The sequence below is a fragment of the Acomys russatus genome, chromosome 11 (genome assembly GCF_903995435.1).
Source record: "Acomys russatus chromosome 11, mAcoRus1.1, whole genome shotgun sequence".
Lineage (NCBI taxonomy): Eukaryota > Metazoa > Chordata > Mammalia > Rodentia > Muridae > Acomys > Acomys russatus.
Window position 1 is genome coordinate 23,204,277 of NC_067147.1, and position 15,307 is coordinate 23,219,583.

Below are 15,307 nucleotides of genomic sequence, written 5' to 3' on the forward strand. Positions count from 1 at the left end.
GAAGAGCAGACAGTGTTCTTAATCGCTGAGCCATGTCTCCAGTTGCTTGCTGGCTACAACTCTGCCTACTTCTTAAATTTTGGCATCATCATCTTTGTCTGACTTTACATTGTACTAGAATCCACAATTCTCCTGCTTCTGATACAGTGTGCTGGGGTTGCGGGTAAACATCACAGTGTCTGAAGTAATTCATCTGTAATAGTGATGCCAATTTCACAGAAAAGTGGGAAAATGTACTCACTTTTTTGCTTAGTAAGGAAGAATTTTGGTTTTTTCATTAAATGTAATCTATAAAGTAACAACAAATGACATATAGCTGATCTTTGGATTTGGGTCAGTGAAAACACTTCTAGTTCTAAGTAAAAAACTAAAACCACTAATTATAAAGAATAGACTAGGTTTGATTATGCTTTAGCAACACATACATTAAAATTGGAACGATGTGGGATTAGCATGGCCGCCCAGTAAGGATGACACAGATTTGTGAAGTGTACCATAGTAAAGAAATAAATGAATAGGTTAGTCTTGATAAGGCGAATAAATATAATATGTTACATGAAGTTATTGTGAAAATTACATCTTAAATGAATATTGAGCTGACACATGAAGTTTTGTGAGGTTGTAAAGAGAAACAAAAACTAGTTTATACCATTTTGGCTTAACTCTTTTTTTATAGAATTATTTTTCCCACTGCCATAATAAATACCTTGATATTATATATCTTCTGAAAAAATAACTATACTTGGATATTCTCCTTACATTCTTCTAATCATAGAAACTTTAGCAAAGAATACATCTTTATTTGCCAGAAAGTAATATACATAGAAATACTTTTTTTATTGAAGATACATTGAAACTTTTTACTTAAATTATTTTTGAAGAAAGCCATTGCATGATATATTGGCTGTTTCCCTTCGAAGTTAATTGGAATGTACAACCTTTTTATCTTGATGAATTAAGGCCATGATTTTAAGCATAACTTATAATCAGTATTAAGACTACCACTTTCAAAACTGAGGTATTAGAAATCAGTTATAATGCTAAAGGTTCTAAAGTCCGACACAATATTCCAGCCCACTCAGCAACTATTCATGTTATGTAATTTGACACTAGTAGGTAAAACTTGGGAAATTCCCATTTGTATGGAATATCTCCCAGTTCAAGCCACTAAGCTAGAATAAGGGCCTAGGCAGTATTTGGATTCACATCAGTGGTACATAAGATTTCTTTTCAATGGTCAGTCAGTAATTTGGGATTTTTATTATTCAGAGAACATAAGGTTAGATTATGGATAACTACATAAGTGATCAGACGACTGAACAGTCATAGTCTTCTTACACAATGCTAAAGGCAATCAAGTTCAGTGATATAAAAGAAAAGAGACAGCAGATCTTATTGCAAATGAGATATTAAAAATATTCAAATAGATAATAGTAGTGAATTTAAATAAAGGTATGCAAAAAATATTTACTTTTAAGGCAGGAGACACTGTCAAGAGAACAAAGCAACAGCCTACAGACTGGGAAAAAATTTTCACCAACCCTACATCTGACAAAGGTCTAATATCCAAAATATATAAAGAACTCAAGAAATTAAACACCACCAAACTGAATAACCCAATTGAGAAATGGGGCTTGGAACTGAACAGAGAATTCTCAACAGAGGAATATCAAATGGCTGAGAAACACTTAAAGAAATGCTCAACCTCCTTAGTCATCAGGGAAATGCAAATCAAAACAACTCTGAGATTCCATTTTACACCCATCAGAATGGCTAAGATAAAAAAATTCAAGCGGCACCACATGCTGGCGAGGATGTGGGGAGAGAGGAACACTCATTCATTGCTGGTGGGAATGCAAACTAGTACAGCCACTTTGGAAATCTATCTAGTGCTATCTCAGAAAAATGGGAATAGGGCTTCCTCAAGACCCAGCTATTCCACTCCTTGGAATATACTCAGAAGATGCTCCAGCACACAACAAGAAAATTTGCTCAACCATGTTCATAGCGGCCTTATTCATAATAGCCAGAACATGGAAACAGCCTAAGTGTCCCTCAGTAGAAGAGTGGATAAAGAAACTGTGGTACATATACACTATGGAATACTACTCAGCTATTAAAAACAAGGAATTCCCAAAATTTGTGGATAAATGGATTGAGCTAGAAATGATCATAATGAGTGAGTTAACCAGAAGCAGAAAGAATCAAATGGTATATACTCACTTATATCTGCATACTAGCCCAAGGGGCATGTCCCACAAAAGCCTTCACTTACCAGGAAACTGGGACAGAGGGGAGGGCACCCTATTGGGACTCTAAATGAGAGACGCATGGGAGAATAGCAAAATAAAAGGATCCAGAGGGTCCTAGAAATCTACAAGTAGAACAATATGATAGGCAGATTTGGGCCCAGGGGTCCCGCTCAAACTAAGGCACCAACCAAGGACAATACAGGAGGTAAACTTTAAACCCCTTCCCAGATCTAGCCAATGGTCAGAATATTCTCCGCAGTTGAGTGGAGAGTGTGATATGACTTTCTCATGTACTCTGGTGCCTCACATTTGACCATGTCCCCTGGAGGGGGAGACCTGGTGGCACTCAGAGGAAGGACAGCAGGTAGCCAAGAAGAGACTTGATACCCTATGAGAATATACAGGGGGAGGTAATCCCCCTCAGGAACAGTCATAGGGGAGGGGAATAATGGAAAAATGGGGGGGGGGGGAAGGGAGGAATGGGAGGATACAAGGGATGGGATAAACATTGAGATGTAACAAGAATAAATAAATAAAAAAAATGCCAAAAAAAAAAAACCTAAAAAAAAAATATTTACTTATGATATTTAAATTGTGGACATAGTACTTTGCTAATAATAATAATTATAATGATTAATAATAATAATAATAATTTGATATGTTATTATTCTGAAACAGCCTATATTAAGCCAAAATTTAACCATATTTGAATCCAAAACTATTGTTATTTCCTTGCAGTGGTTCTCAACCTTCCTAATGCTATGACTCTTTAAGATAGTTCCTCATATTATTGTGATCCCAACCATAAAATTATTTTTTGCTACTTCACAATTATAACTTTGCTACTGTTATGAATCATAACATAAATTTCTGTGTTTTCTGATGGTAGTAGGTGACCCCTGGGAAAAGGTCATTCAACTTTCAAAGTGGTCATGACTCACAGTGTGAGTGAGAACCACTGCTTTATAGTAATTTTAAAAGACATTCTCAAAAATGTCTGATATTGATCTGATAACACACTTTATTATTTATTTTTGGACAGACTTTAGATCAGGCAATGTCTCAAACACCTCAGACAAATGCTGAGATTAGTAATAATAATAACATCTTATTACCCATTACTCCAGTGTCTTTATGTGAAGATAATTGTACCATGGCAAATAAAAGAAAATCTTTCTGAATCACTGTAAAATTAAGGCAGGAAGTATTAAGGAAATAATAAAACTGTACTCCTTCATAAAGTCAATTTCTATAATAATTAGGAAGACAATTTCTTTGTTCTTTACTAATTTTCATCTGCAAAGAGAAATATGCCATTTGCTTAATACAATTACTGTGGCTCAGTAGAAAACACTGTGTGTGGGTTTTGCTTTTTAAAGATTCTCATGAAATGCAATGGTGACAGCTAAAATGAATAAACTCGTGTGTGTGTGTGTGTGTGTGTGTGTGTGTGTGTGTGTGTGTGTGTGACTTTAGAACACATTACAAATATCTGAGTAATCTATTATGTCCTGGAAGATATTTCAGAAGACCACTGCAGTAGGACAGCCACAAGTCCCTCAGAAGCATTCTGAAATGTTCTACACAAATCTAACATGTGTTCAGGATACTTAGTAAGGAAGCAACTCAATAACCTATGGACAACGCAGTTTCATTGTTTATAAAAATCACTGATGTAGCTACGCAAAGTGGCACATGCCTGTAATCCCAGTACTCAGGGAGCCAGAGCAGGTGGATCTCTGAGTTTGAGGCCAGTCTGCTCTACAAAGAGAGTCCAGGACAGCCAAGGCTACACAGAGGAATGCTCTCTTGAACCCTTCCCAAATCACTGATATATAATATTCCAAATTATATTTGATAGATAGCAAGAAACAGCAAATGAAAAAATAACTATGTATTAACTTTTACAGAAACACACAGTGGGCCTTTGGACATTAATACAAGTTCCTGTAGAGGGAGGCATTGTGTGAGTGATTGTGTGTGTGTGTGTGTGTGTGTGTGTGTGTGTATTTTCTGCTTCCTTTGCATTGAAATATTTACTCATGGATGGAGGTGGGAAGAGTATAAGACTCAGGATGATGATGAAACTTACAAAGCTAAGGAAGTATGAAAGCTTATAAGATTCTGGAATTCAGATATTACAGTTCTCACAAGTCTCTCTATAACATTGTATAAGCAGCAGATCATTGCAGGAAGGCAAGTTCTTCTGTGAGGCGCTTGCAGGCTGGGCAGAGTTCTAGGAGTGTACTGTTAGCAAGTTCTGTTCATGGTGGGGTGGGCTTTTGTTATGCAGCTGCCTTGGATGAACCTCTAAGCAAGCCTTTCACCCACATTTTTGTAAGTAAGCCTAGTAAACTCACTGGCTCTCCAAACTGTACTTCCGTGGGAACACTTCTTAAGCCTGTCATCGGTGCCCTACCATCTCAGTTGCACTGCCACTTGTTCACGTGTCTTCAGGAAAGGTTGTATAACACAACTGGAGTCTGAGGAAGGAGCCACAGAATCAAGGATGAGTTTGGATCAGCTGATTGCTGCATGGCTCCTAAAACAGGTGCTAAAGTACTGATGCTGGAATGTTCACGGACAATATCCTAGTAGGGCTGCCTTTACACAGTTGATATGAGGTACATATCTCACTGATGTGGTGGGGGATATGAGCACCTTGCCATGGTATTGTATTTATCTGGCATAGGCCGAGCTACGTGAGAACAGAGCACACTGGGGTGGGAGAGATCCCATTGTGGCTATCTTGCTCTATGTGGTATTGCAGTTTTCATTTGATCACAGGGATATCCCCCAAATGACTATACACTAGAAAATATATTGCAACTCTTGGGGATACCATAGAGAAGATGGGATTATAAGCAGGCTCTGGTAGCAACTGCACAGCCCTTCCTCTGGGTCAGTGAAAATATTTGTAACTGAGGCTCAAGTTTCTGCCTAGAGAGAACTAGTATACAGAAGGAAAGAGTAGAAGTGGGAAACAGACACAGAGACATTAATTTTCTGCACTAAGCTGATTTAGAAAGAAGAATATAGAAAACAGAGGATAAGATGGAACTCTTGGCTTGCTGTTTCTTATAGCCAGCTATATGGAAAGCTGGAAGTGTACATGTTATACCTATAATAAAGAGTCCTTTGTGGTATCCCTAAACACAGAATCTTGAGAAAAATCAGGTGGAGATAGAGATATAAATGATAGAAGACATCTCTCAAGTCTGTTCTTTAATACAGAAAGGGAAAATTCATGATCTACTGCACAGACTTGGGCCTTACTAATTGTCCATATAGGGAAGCAAGGGTAATTGTTTGGATTGTGAAAAGCTTTTGAACAAGAAACGGATGGTTTTAAAGTTTGGCTCATGTGGTTGTGGGGCGTAGCTGTATGCGATCTGAGTGTCATGGAGGAGAGATGGACAATGCACTTATAATCAAGAGCCCCGGAGGGCTGGCTTGAGAAAACCATTAGGGACAGTTAGTTATGGCCAGCTGAGGTCACCAAGAGTATCAGGGACTGGGTGATAACAACAGCAATAACAAAACCATTAGTGAGCAAAATGTACATGTGACAGGGAGTATTTGGTGCCCAGTTCACCTCGTCTGATGGAAATGTGGACTTAGGAGAATGAAGAAGATAATTCATCCGTGCCTTTACAACTTTCACAATGCTTCAGTGGCCCTGATAAATATAATGGGGTCTGATCTTTATACAAGGTAATGGAGTCCCTTCCAGATCTGGGTCATCTGCACTCTGGAGCATATAAAATATTTTTCAAGATATAAAAAGGAGAACAGAGAGTGGAGCCTATCAAAGTTACTCAAAAGCAAGTGTGATAAGTTTTCTATTGAACTGGAGTTGCCACGTAGAAAATATGCTTATGATGGATGTGCTTAAGGGACACTTTGGCTGCCATATGTGATCAAATGAATGTTTGCAGCCATGGTGCTATGGCTGGAGCCTCTCAGACTACAGGACATAGGTTCAGCTCGGGGAAGAACAAGCTATATCATAGCCTCGCTCCCTCTTAGTCCTGAGCCATGTCAAGCTGTTTGAGCCAGCCCTGTCATGACCATTGGGGATGGAAAGATAAGTTGCAGCCACATAGTTGTGCCCCAGAATGACAAGGCTGAGGACTTGCCACATGTAACTGTGAGTATGCAGGGATGGATAGATGGAATACTGTCCATATGTACACCTCTGTATCTACCAATACTCTTTGACGAAACAGTTAATATAAGTAACACTGCGTTGAATTTAGAATTTTAAAAAAAACAAAAAAAAAAAAAAAAAAACTTTCTTAATTCCAAATCCTCAAACCCATTGACATTTGCTTAAAGTGCCATTGGTCAATCTGAAATCGTGTTCACACTCTATAAATTGCTTCATTATATAATGACAGCCGTTACATGTTTTTAGAAATTTGGAAATGTTTAGAATAAGAATACAAACAAACAAACAAACAAAAAGGAGAGTTTGAAAGCAGATACACTGTCTTGTTGGAAAGCGACACTTACAGGAGGTGTGAGGTTATTGGGTGAAGGTCTGCCAGAAGTATTTTACCTCTTTTTAAAGCCCTCTAAACCATAAAGGCTATTGAGATGAATGGTGGTTGCGTACCAGAATTACACAGTAAGTTTTTTATTGATACAGATACTTTAATTGTGTTTCAGGACATGGAGAAATGAAGCTGTAACTGATACAAAATCCCCTTCTCTTTGGAGGGAAACTTACTCTTTTTCCTTGTGCAGTGGTTACTATACAGGAAATCAAAACTATCTAAGATGCTGAGAATAAATTAAATGACTATTGTGTAGTCTCACGGCTCCACGTTCACTCAAAATGGGGACAAAAACAATTAGTCATCCAAATCACCCTCTTCACAGTTCAAGGAACAGTGTGGAGGAGGAGATAGAAGCTGTATAAGAGTCAGGAGGAAAATATTAGGTAGGCATTTGTGTCAAATTGAAATATGGAGGGAGGAGAAAGAAGGGAGGAAGAGAGATCATATGATTTACACAGCTAATGTAACGTACAAGACTCAGGAAACTGAAGAAAGTTACAAAACTCAGGGAGCTAAGAAATTTATACTGCTCAAGAGGCCCCGCCTTCAGGTTACATTCATTGAATAAATAACTGGGAGAGGCAGGAGGAGACTTTTTGGTGGGATTGCCTGCAATTTGCATAGGGAGCTCCAAGCAAGCTGCTTTCATAAGTTGTCATCTATGCTGGGGTAGGCCTCTCGTTGATTCAGCAGCCTTTGAATTACCTGTTCTTTTGTGAGTAATCACTCATGCAGGATTTTATAAGTAGATATAGGGAATAAATTCACTTACCAAGTTAGATTTCGGTGAAATAATTTTGTTTTGTTCTGGAGTTAGTGCTTTACCTGGGGTTTAACAGATGTTTGCTTATCTCTCCCTAAGGAAAGTCATGTAATAATATATATTTAAATGGTGGTATGTATTTCATGTATATGGGGCTTGGTCTATCTAAAACATAGCCAGTAAATTCCCACATTACATTTCTTCACATATACGTAAAGGCATGAACAAGCACATTACACTTGAAAATGTGTAGTGTAAACTCTGGCATTTAATTTCAGTAAAGTTTTGAGGAATATTCCTATTTCTTACCTACATTTCCAGTCATTAGGTATGAATTTTGAAAGTCCATCATCCCCATTCCAACAATGTGTATAAAATCTTCAATCACCTGCATTAACTCTATTGAGCCTGGATAAATCTAGAAAAATAAGTGCAAGTTAGACTTGACAAGAAGGTCATATGATAGAGGTCATAACTAGAAAGTCAGTGTTCTACATATTAAATACACATTTGAGCTCCACTTATTTGGAGAAATGCCTACAGCTGGAATCATCTGTTATATTTTAAATTAATGGTATAATCTGATACCATGTGTCACACAGCAAGAGCTTTGGAAGTGACACGATACACTAATCACCCCCAGAAGTTAAAGAAATTGTAAAATGACTAGTAGATTGTCTACACACAAATAACATAACTTTATTTTTAGTAGAAACCTAGGTTTAAATAATAAAACACTGAAAACTGGACTCAGCATTTTAACTTAATAGCTACATGGAGAAACATGAGAAGAAAAATACTAATATAGCTATATAATGATATGTAGAAATAGTAAATCCATATTTCCTATTGTATAGTAAGTACCTATGAGAAGCATTTACTTCTAATAATTGTATTTGTTATTGCACAAGCAGAATTAGCAATAATTATAGCACTATAATCATAGCTATAATATAAATAATTTACATATGTACATGACAAAAACAAGACTGTGAGAGGTTATTATACTTATTGAAGGCTAAAAATGAGTCTCAAGGAGGCAAGCAATATATCTGAAACCATATTGTGCCTCTGCTAGTAACAGAGGTAGTATCTATTCATTGTCATAACTGTCATCTATCTATTTCTGTACCTGTGTTTTCCACATGTTTACCTAGTTACCTAACCATCTACCTATGAGCATGTCAGTTTACCTCCATGTTCTTCATGTGTTAGACAATCCCATGGGACACACAAAAGGATCTGTTTCCTCAAAGACACTTTGCAAAAACTTATACTGTATGTAACATCAAAGACATCTAAGAAAACATATGCATCTTATCATTGGTAAGCATGTGCATCCCAGCAGCTTCTAAACATAAGAAATAACTGATATAGTTATAGTTACTTTATTTGTATAAATGCTATCATAGGAGATTAAAAGACCTGATTGAATAAGGCAAGGGCTGTGAGAGACTGGAAGAGGTGATCAGGAAAGGCAGTAAGCCTATATGTGTATTTTATAGAAGGCTATGGCTATTATATCTAAAAATCAAATACCACACAGATGAAAAATTCATCTATCCCCCCATTTATACATATTCCACACAAAAGTGCAACATTTAACATGGGAAATATTTGGGAGTGCAATCTTTTTTCTCACCTACACTATTGATCATTAATGATGGGGATTCTATAAATCCACCAACCCCATTGGATGAACATGAATAAGGCTCCTATGGGCTGCAAAGCATCCTGATTCTACTATATGCTGCTTGTGTCCTCGTGTAAGCTTGCTGGTGAGTGCTGTGTGATAGAGGAACGAATGCAAGTTAAGAACAAGAGACTAAATTTTCACCCTTGGAAATGACATGTCCATCTCCCTTACCTTCACTTTTATTAAAGCATTTCCTTTAGAAAACTAGTAATCATAAGAATCGGTCAGCCTCTTTGAAATATTTGGAAGTCTTTTTTTAAACAACACTTCCCATCATCTTAAAGATCCAGTAATTTTTTTTCTCTGTGAAATGAAAACATCAAGGGAAAATAGTGTCTCTGTCCCTTGGTGTCTTAAGAGTATGGGGGCCTAAGTAAATGATCCCGTGAGATAGGGTTTTAAGTTTCAAAACTGTCTCCATTTCAGGCCTATAAGTAGCTTTCTTTCCCTTTGGAGAAAGCAAGAAGATAGGTGGCCAAAGCGGTTTTTTGATGATATGTGTGTGACACAGCAGAGCCTGTGAAGGGTCCTACAGCAGTACCGGTTACTGTCTAGACTGAAGCCACATACGTGGTGATGTACCTCTTGGCTCTTTAAAGGGTGAAGCAGCTCCTGTCTCGGAGGCCTGCCTGTATCATGGCCGACTTCCGACTTCATACTTGTTCAGCACTAGGGTCTTAATTCTCTTCCATCTTTGTTGAATGACTGTTCATGTTCGTAGAGGGCCTTATTATTATTTATATTTCCCAAACAGTCATAAATTATTACAGAGGGGTTAGCAAGATTTTTTTATAAGGGCCTACTAGTAAGTATTTTACATATTTCAGATCATGGAGACTCTACTGAAATGAGTATTTTCTGTCCTTGCTGCAGAGTGGTTATTGGCAACAGGTCGGGGACAGTGTTATTTACATAGTAGTCATTGGATGGATTTTGTTACCTGGATGCAGTTTGTCTCCTCCTAAGCCAGGGACCTGAGGGTGGACTTTGTAATATGAATTATATAAAAATTATATTATATAAGGCCCTGTCCCCCCCACCACCACAGTGTTGGTGTATGGGTGTATGTATGTGTGTGTCCATGCCATGGGAGTGGGGTGGGAATACTGTTATAAAGTATATTCTTTCACTTTAGTTCACTACATGTTCAGCAGGGGTTTTCATCTAAATGCAGTTTGAGTCTTCCTAAATGGGCTTGGTGAATAACCAGTGAGTTCTGTGAAGCTGCATTTTTCATAAATGTACATACACGTTTTACACAATTCTGACGTCAGTTACTCATTTAGTTTACAAAATTCACATAAGGATCTATTTTCAAGATTGTTTCTGTTAAGTCTACTTCTCCTAGATAAAGAGAGGTCACAAGGCTTAATTTTGGTAAGTGTTAAACACCTTTTTAAAAAGAAGTCACCTTTTGTGCCACACACGCTTACCATGTGGCTGTAATTCTAATAACCACTTTTTAGTAAAAGGTACAAAATAACCTCTTTTAACATTCCAAACTGTCACTTTGAAAACATCACTAAGGGCCATTTTAACTGTAAAATTTGTTTTAAAAATGAGAATAGAATTCATTCCAAATCACAACTCAACATACAGATTAGATTCCTGTTTTTTTTTTCCCCCCCATTGATGAGAATGCCTGATAGCACACCATTCATCATTAGCTCATGTTGTGACCTCCGGTAAAGAGCACCATGTGATGAAATGCAGCCTTGTTTTAAACAGAGTATCATACATTCATTCTAAATATATCCATAAGTAATAGCCTCTGGCATTCTGGAAGGGTGTGTTCAGTTCCAACAGCTGTATTCCGGGTGAAGATGCCACTTTCTAACAGTGAGGGAACAGGTTACCCTCTAGATGAAGACCAAGGACAAGTGTATAACTCAAAGGAGCGGAAGATGATAGAGCAAGGTTTTAAAGTAAGAGGTGATTTCTTTCCCCCTTGCATTGGCCAGAAGCACAGAAATGGTACCTAATAATGAGGCTGGCCATGCTGTGCTATTTATGGATTTCCTATCATACCTGGAATAAAGCGTATGCCTCCCTTCTGAAGGCCTCATCTGTGATTTTGTATGAGAAATGGAGAGGACAGTTTGCCTGAACATCATAAATGTTCATTCTGTGTGTCGAGAGTGCCTTGATCTTGGGATAGTTTTTAAAAAGTGGAGTCAAGTAGAAAACTTACAGAAGTTGCATGTTCAGTTGTATTTAAATTCCCATAGTAATTTAAAAACTATACTTCCCACTTCTTTGCCTGTAAAATCCTTTTCTGTTTTTAGGAAAAAGGTCTCATAGCAGATAAGTTAATATAAGATGATAGGGCAAACCATTTTTAAATTAGATAAGTCAGTTAAAAAAAAAAAAAAAAAAAAAAAGAAGCTCACTAACTAATAAGGCATGGCAGAAAGAAAAATTTGAACATGATTATTTATGAGAGTTTATGTTAAAAAATGAGTAAGAGTTCACATCTATATGTATGAGACAGATTTGGTGAAGCATGAATGAAGTTTAATTGATTTTCTCACTAGTAAACAGCACATCACGTCCATTGAGGTATATTCTATCAGATAGTTTTATTATTCCCATTGTCTGTAAACCAAAAAGAAGTCTATTGCTAAATTACATAGCTATTACATATTAGTTTTTCAAAGTTGCAAATTAGCTGAAGTGTTCATTTTTTCCACTTATTCACAAAAATCCCTCCCATGAGATGATATTATAAATGATCATTTGATTTCTATAAAATTATTGCTTTGTCATCTAGAATGATTTCTAAAATAATTTTATACTCTTGGAGAATCAAACTACTGACTTTTCATGTATTTTAAAAACTGTACCTAGCTAACTTAATTATAAATTTTAAAATAATCCCAACCTTACCTGTTGTGCATCTTCCCATTTCTCCTTGTTTTCTTCATCTAGAAGGTTGCTAACTATTTGAAAGAAGTTCTGTAAATTAAATTAGATAAAAAGTTTAGTATTATAGGTGAGAATGTACTTTTCAAAACATCCATTCCGAATGATTATATCACAGGAATATTTGCGGCACCGCTTTACATCCTGACACATCCTTGTTCAATGAATCTTTTGGCAACATAATACCAAGGTTTCTACACAGCTTTATATCTGCATCTCAGAAGCAACCAGATTAGGTAAAATACTTCCCCCTCCCCCACAAAGATTTGTTCCATTGTCACCTGTATTATGCTCCGAAACACCATCATATAATTATTCCTTACAAATGTTTCAACCCTTCTCTAAAGAAGGCACTTGTATGGGTTGATCACAAGTTATTTTGCGAACCAGGACTGCTATTTCATTGTTTCTAATAACAGTATATATAGTAAGAGCAGGGCAAAGGACAAGCCTGACTAGACAGCCCTCTCAGCTGAAATTCTTGTTCTGCCTTTCCCGACTATAGTATTTTGGCTTTTCAACTATCAATTCAAAAGAGTAAAGAGACATTCAAATTTTCTGGCAAAGAGCATGTGTAGCAATGTTTATCACATCTTTGTAAGTTTTGAATGACTAGTTTTTAACCCCTGACCTTCTCGAATGGGTCGACACATCACATGTTCTTTTACAGTTCTAAATCCTAGCCTAGCATCCTCAGTGCTAATGGCAAACGACCAATTGGTTTTTAATCTTCCTCTGGAATTATGCAAGTGATGGGCTGGTTTTCTCTTTCCAAGAACACAAGCCCATTCTGAGGTCCATTTTTCATTCTCTATGAGCACACAGACATTGCATTCTGCTCAGGTCTGCTACAGATAACTTTGCTTGGGTGGTGTCTCCAGAAAGACTTGTCTCTATTCTCAGATTGTGCTGTGCCGTCAAGATGCAGAAATCAGGAGAAGCAGTAGGAAGTGGCCATTGAACGGTGGCCTGAGACCTTCACAGTGTCTAGTAGAGGCATGACACACAGAGGGCAGCTGTTTGGTCATATCCTCAGTTGGTTCCTCGGTTATAGTCTACCTGACTGGTTTGTAGGTAATTAAGCAGGTACACTGCAGCAGGCCGACTCACTTGCTTATGGCAGGACTCCCTTGTGGGCAGAAATAATATTAATTCGTCAGTTTTGTTTGTCTTCTCTACATGCAGCTTTTCAAAACAAGCATTTGCTCTCATTGCAAATAAAATCGCCTGGGTGCTTTTAGATGAAAAAACAAGGCTGTTTCATTTCCTCTTCTGTGGTTTGAAGCTGTTAGTATCTATATTTAATTGCCCTATTTGTGCTATTTATTTTAATAGTTCCTGGCAATCACATGGTGGGAACATGTTTCAAGTTGTAACCTCTGCAAAAGTTCTAGAATATTTTATGCAACTGTTGGAGGGGTGAGTACTAAGTGTGCTCTAAGTCCATTTTCAACTCATTTAACCTTTCTGTACTACCTGCCATTTTTATCACTTAAAATTCCTTGCTTGGAGTGTTCACATTTTAAGGGCTTAGTCCATTGAGCTGTAACTCTACCTATGAGCAGAAAGAATTAACCTTCAGAGTTCTCCAATTGCCTATGGCTGGTTAACTCAGTAGGGGACAGGGAGCTAATGAGGCAAGTGCTGTAGGTGTCATCCCTGTGCATGCGAGATGGCCATGTTGAGGTCTATGACCTTGGTTTGCATCTTAACCCCTCCAGCTCTCATGCAAAATGCATGCTGCTGCTAACAAGAGGAGCTAAGAGAAAGAGGAAAGCAATTTGTGCAAATGCATCTCTATTTCTGGAAAAACACTTCACAAAGCATGTTTTTCTGACAGTGGGTCAGTGACTTCTTGCTATACACAAAGGCCACTGTGTGTGCGTGTGCATACGTGCGTGCGCATGCACGCGCGCGCGCACACACACACACACACACATACACACACACACACACACACACATACACACACACACACACACACTTCTTTGATGAAAAGATTAAATTCAGTATTCTTTTTAAATAACCAAAGGATAAATATAAAAACATCAATTCTTAACCGGAGTCTTAAACTTGGCAAACAGAATATAGCTAACATTTTGTATTATTTTTCAGGGACAATAAATGGGACTTTATTGAATCAGAGTAGGAAGGCAGCTCAGATTAAAGATCCCCTGTGATCTCATTACTGATCATATTTCAGAAAAATCAACAGCCATTTTCTGACTAATGCAGGCCATGTAGGGCACAGTAAGATGAGTTAAACCTCATTGTCTAGAATGATGTGGAAGGCCTCCTTGGTGAAAACGAGTCTTTTTTTTTTTTTTTCCTTAACTCTTGCCCATAGAAGATAGCTAATGAAGTTCAAAATTAAAGGAAAGAGCTACAAAGCCAGAATGCCTTTGATTCTGCATCATTCCTCTGAACTTGATAGCTCTTGCTCGTCTTAAATGTACTGAAAAATACATATATTAAATTTGGTTATTACTTAATTCACTTTAAGTTTTCACACATGTGCAGGCTGGTAGAATAGAGCAGACCAAACAAGACAATGTTTAGAACAGGAGGCTGGCAACATGTCTTGCCACTTGCTTGCTACAGAGTTCCTTCTTTTGCTGGTGAGGGGATCAGATCACTTAGCCAGTGGCTGATATATACAACACAGGAGTGTTTACTTTTAGTGCATGGTGTTCGGAAAGAGCTGTGCAGTCCTGACCAACCTGGAACCTGCTCTGTAGACTGTGCTGGCATAGGGGTGATCCTTCTGCTTAGCTTTCTGTGTGCTATAATAGAATTTATGCTTTAGCACACTGATCCCACGTCTTAGACTAATTTCATAAACGTAAAGTCCTTGGAAGAAACTCAGTTGTGTGAAGACTGAAGTAGCAGATAGACACTAAAATCTCTTTTGATTTTTGTTTTAACTACATGGTGCTGTCCCACCTTAGTTCTCTAATATGTAAAAGCCACTGACGGAGATATATAAATTTTAGAGATAATTCCTTCCTAACCATGTTCCTGTTGCTTAATGGAAAGTGCTTAACATATGGACCTTTTATGATTGAATTTCTTCAATATTATCTTTTTATGATTTATCACATAACTGCATTGT

The 15,307-nt window shown here is 37.5% G+C and overlaps 1 protein-coding gene across 2 annotated transcripts in view; it reads right to left on the reverse strand.

Annotated features, from left to right (window-relative positions):
* The window catches only part of Adgrb3 (adhesion G protein-coupled receptor B3), a 707,858-nt gene that overhangs the window by 374,603 nt on the left and 317,948 nt on the right, over positions 1-15,307 (reverse strand). For both annotated transcript variants that reach the window (XM_051153002.1, XM_051153001.1), the window contains exons 11-12: positions 12,160-12,228; positions 7,887-7,995 (exon numbers count right to left, since the gene is read on the reverse strand). In XM_051153002.1, the coding sequence (XP_051008959.1) occupies positions 7,887-7,995; positions 12,160-12,228 (178 nt within the window). The remainder of the gene's footprint in view (positions 1-7,886; positions 7,996-12,159; positions 12,229-15,307) is intronic.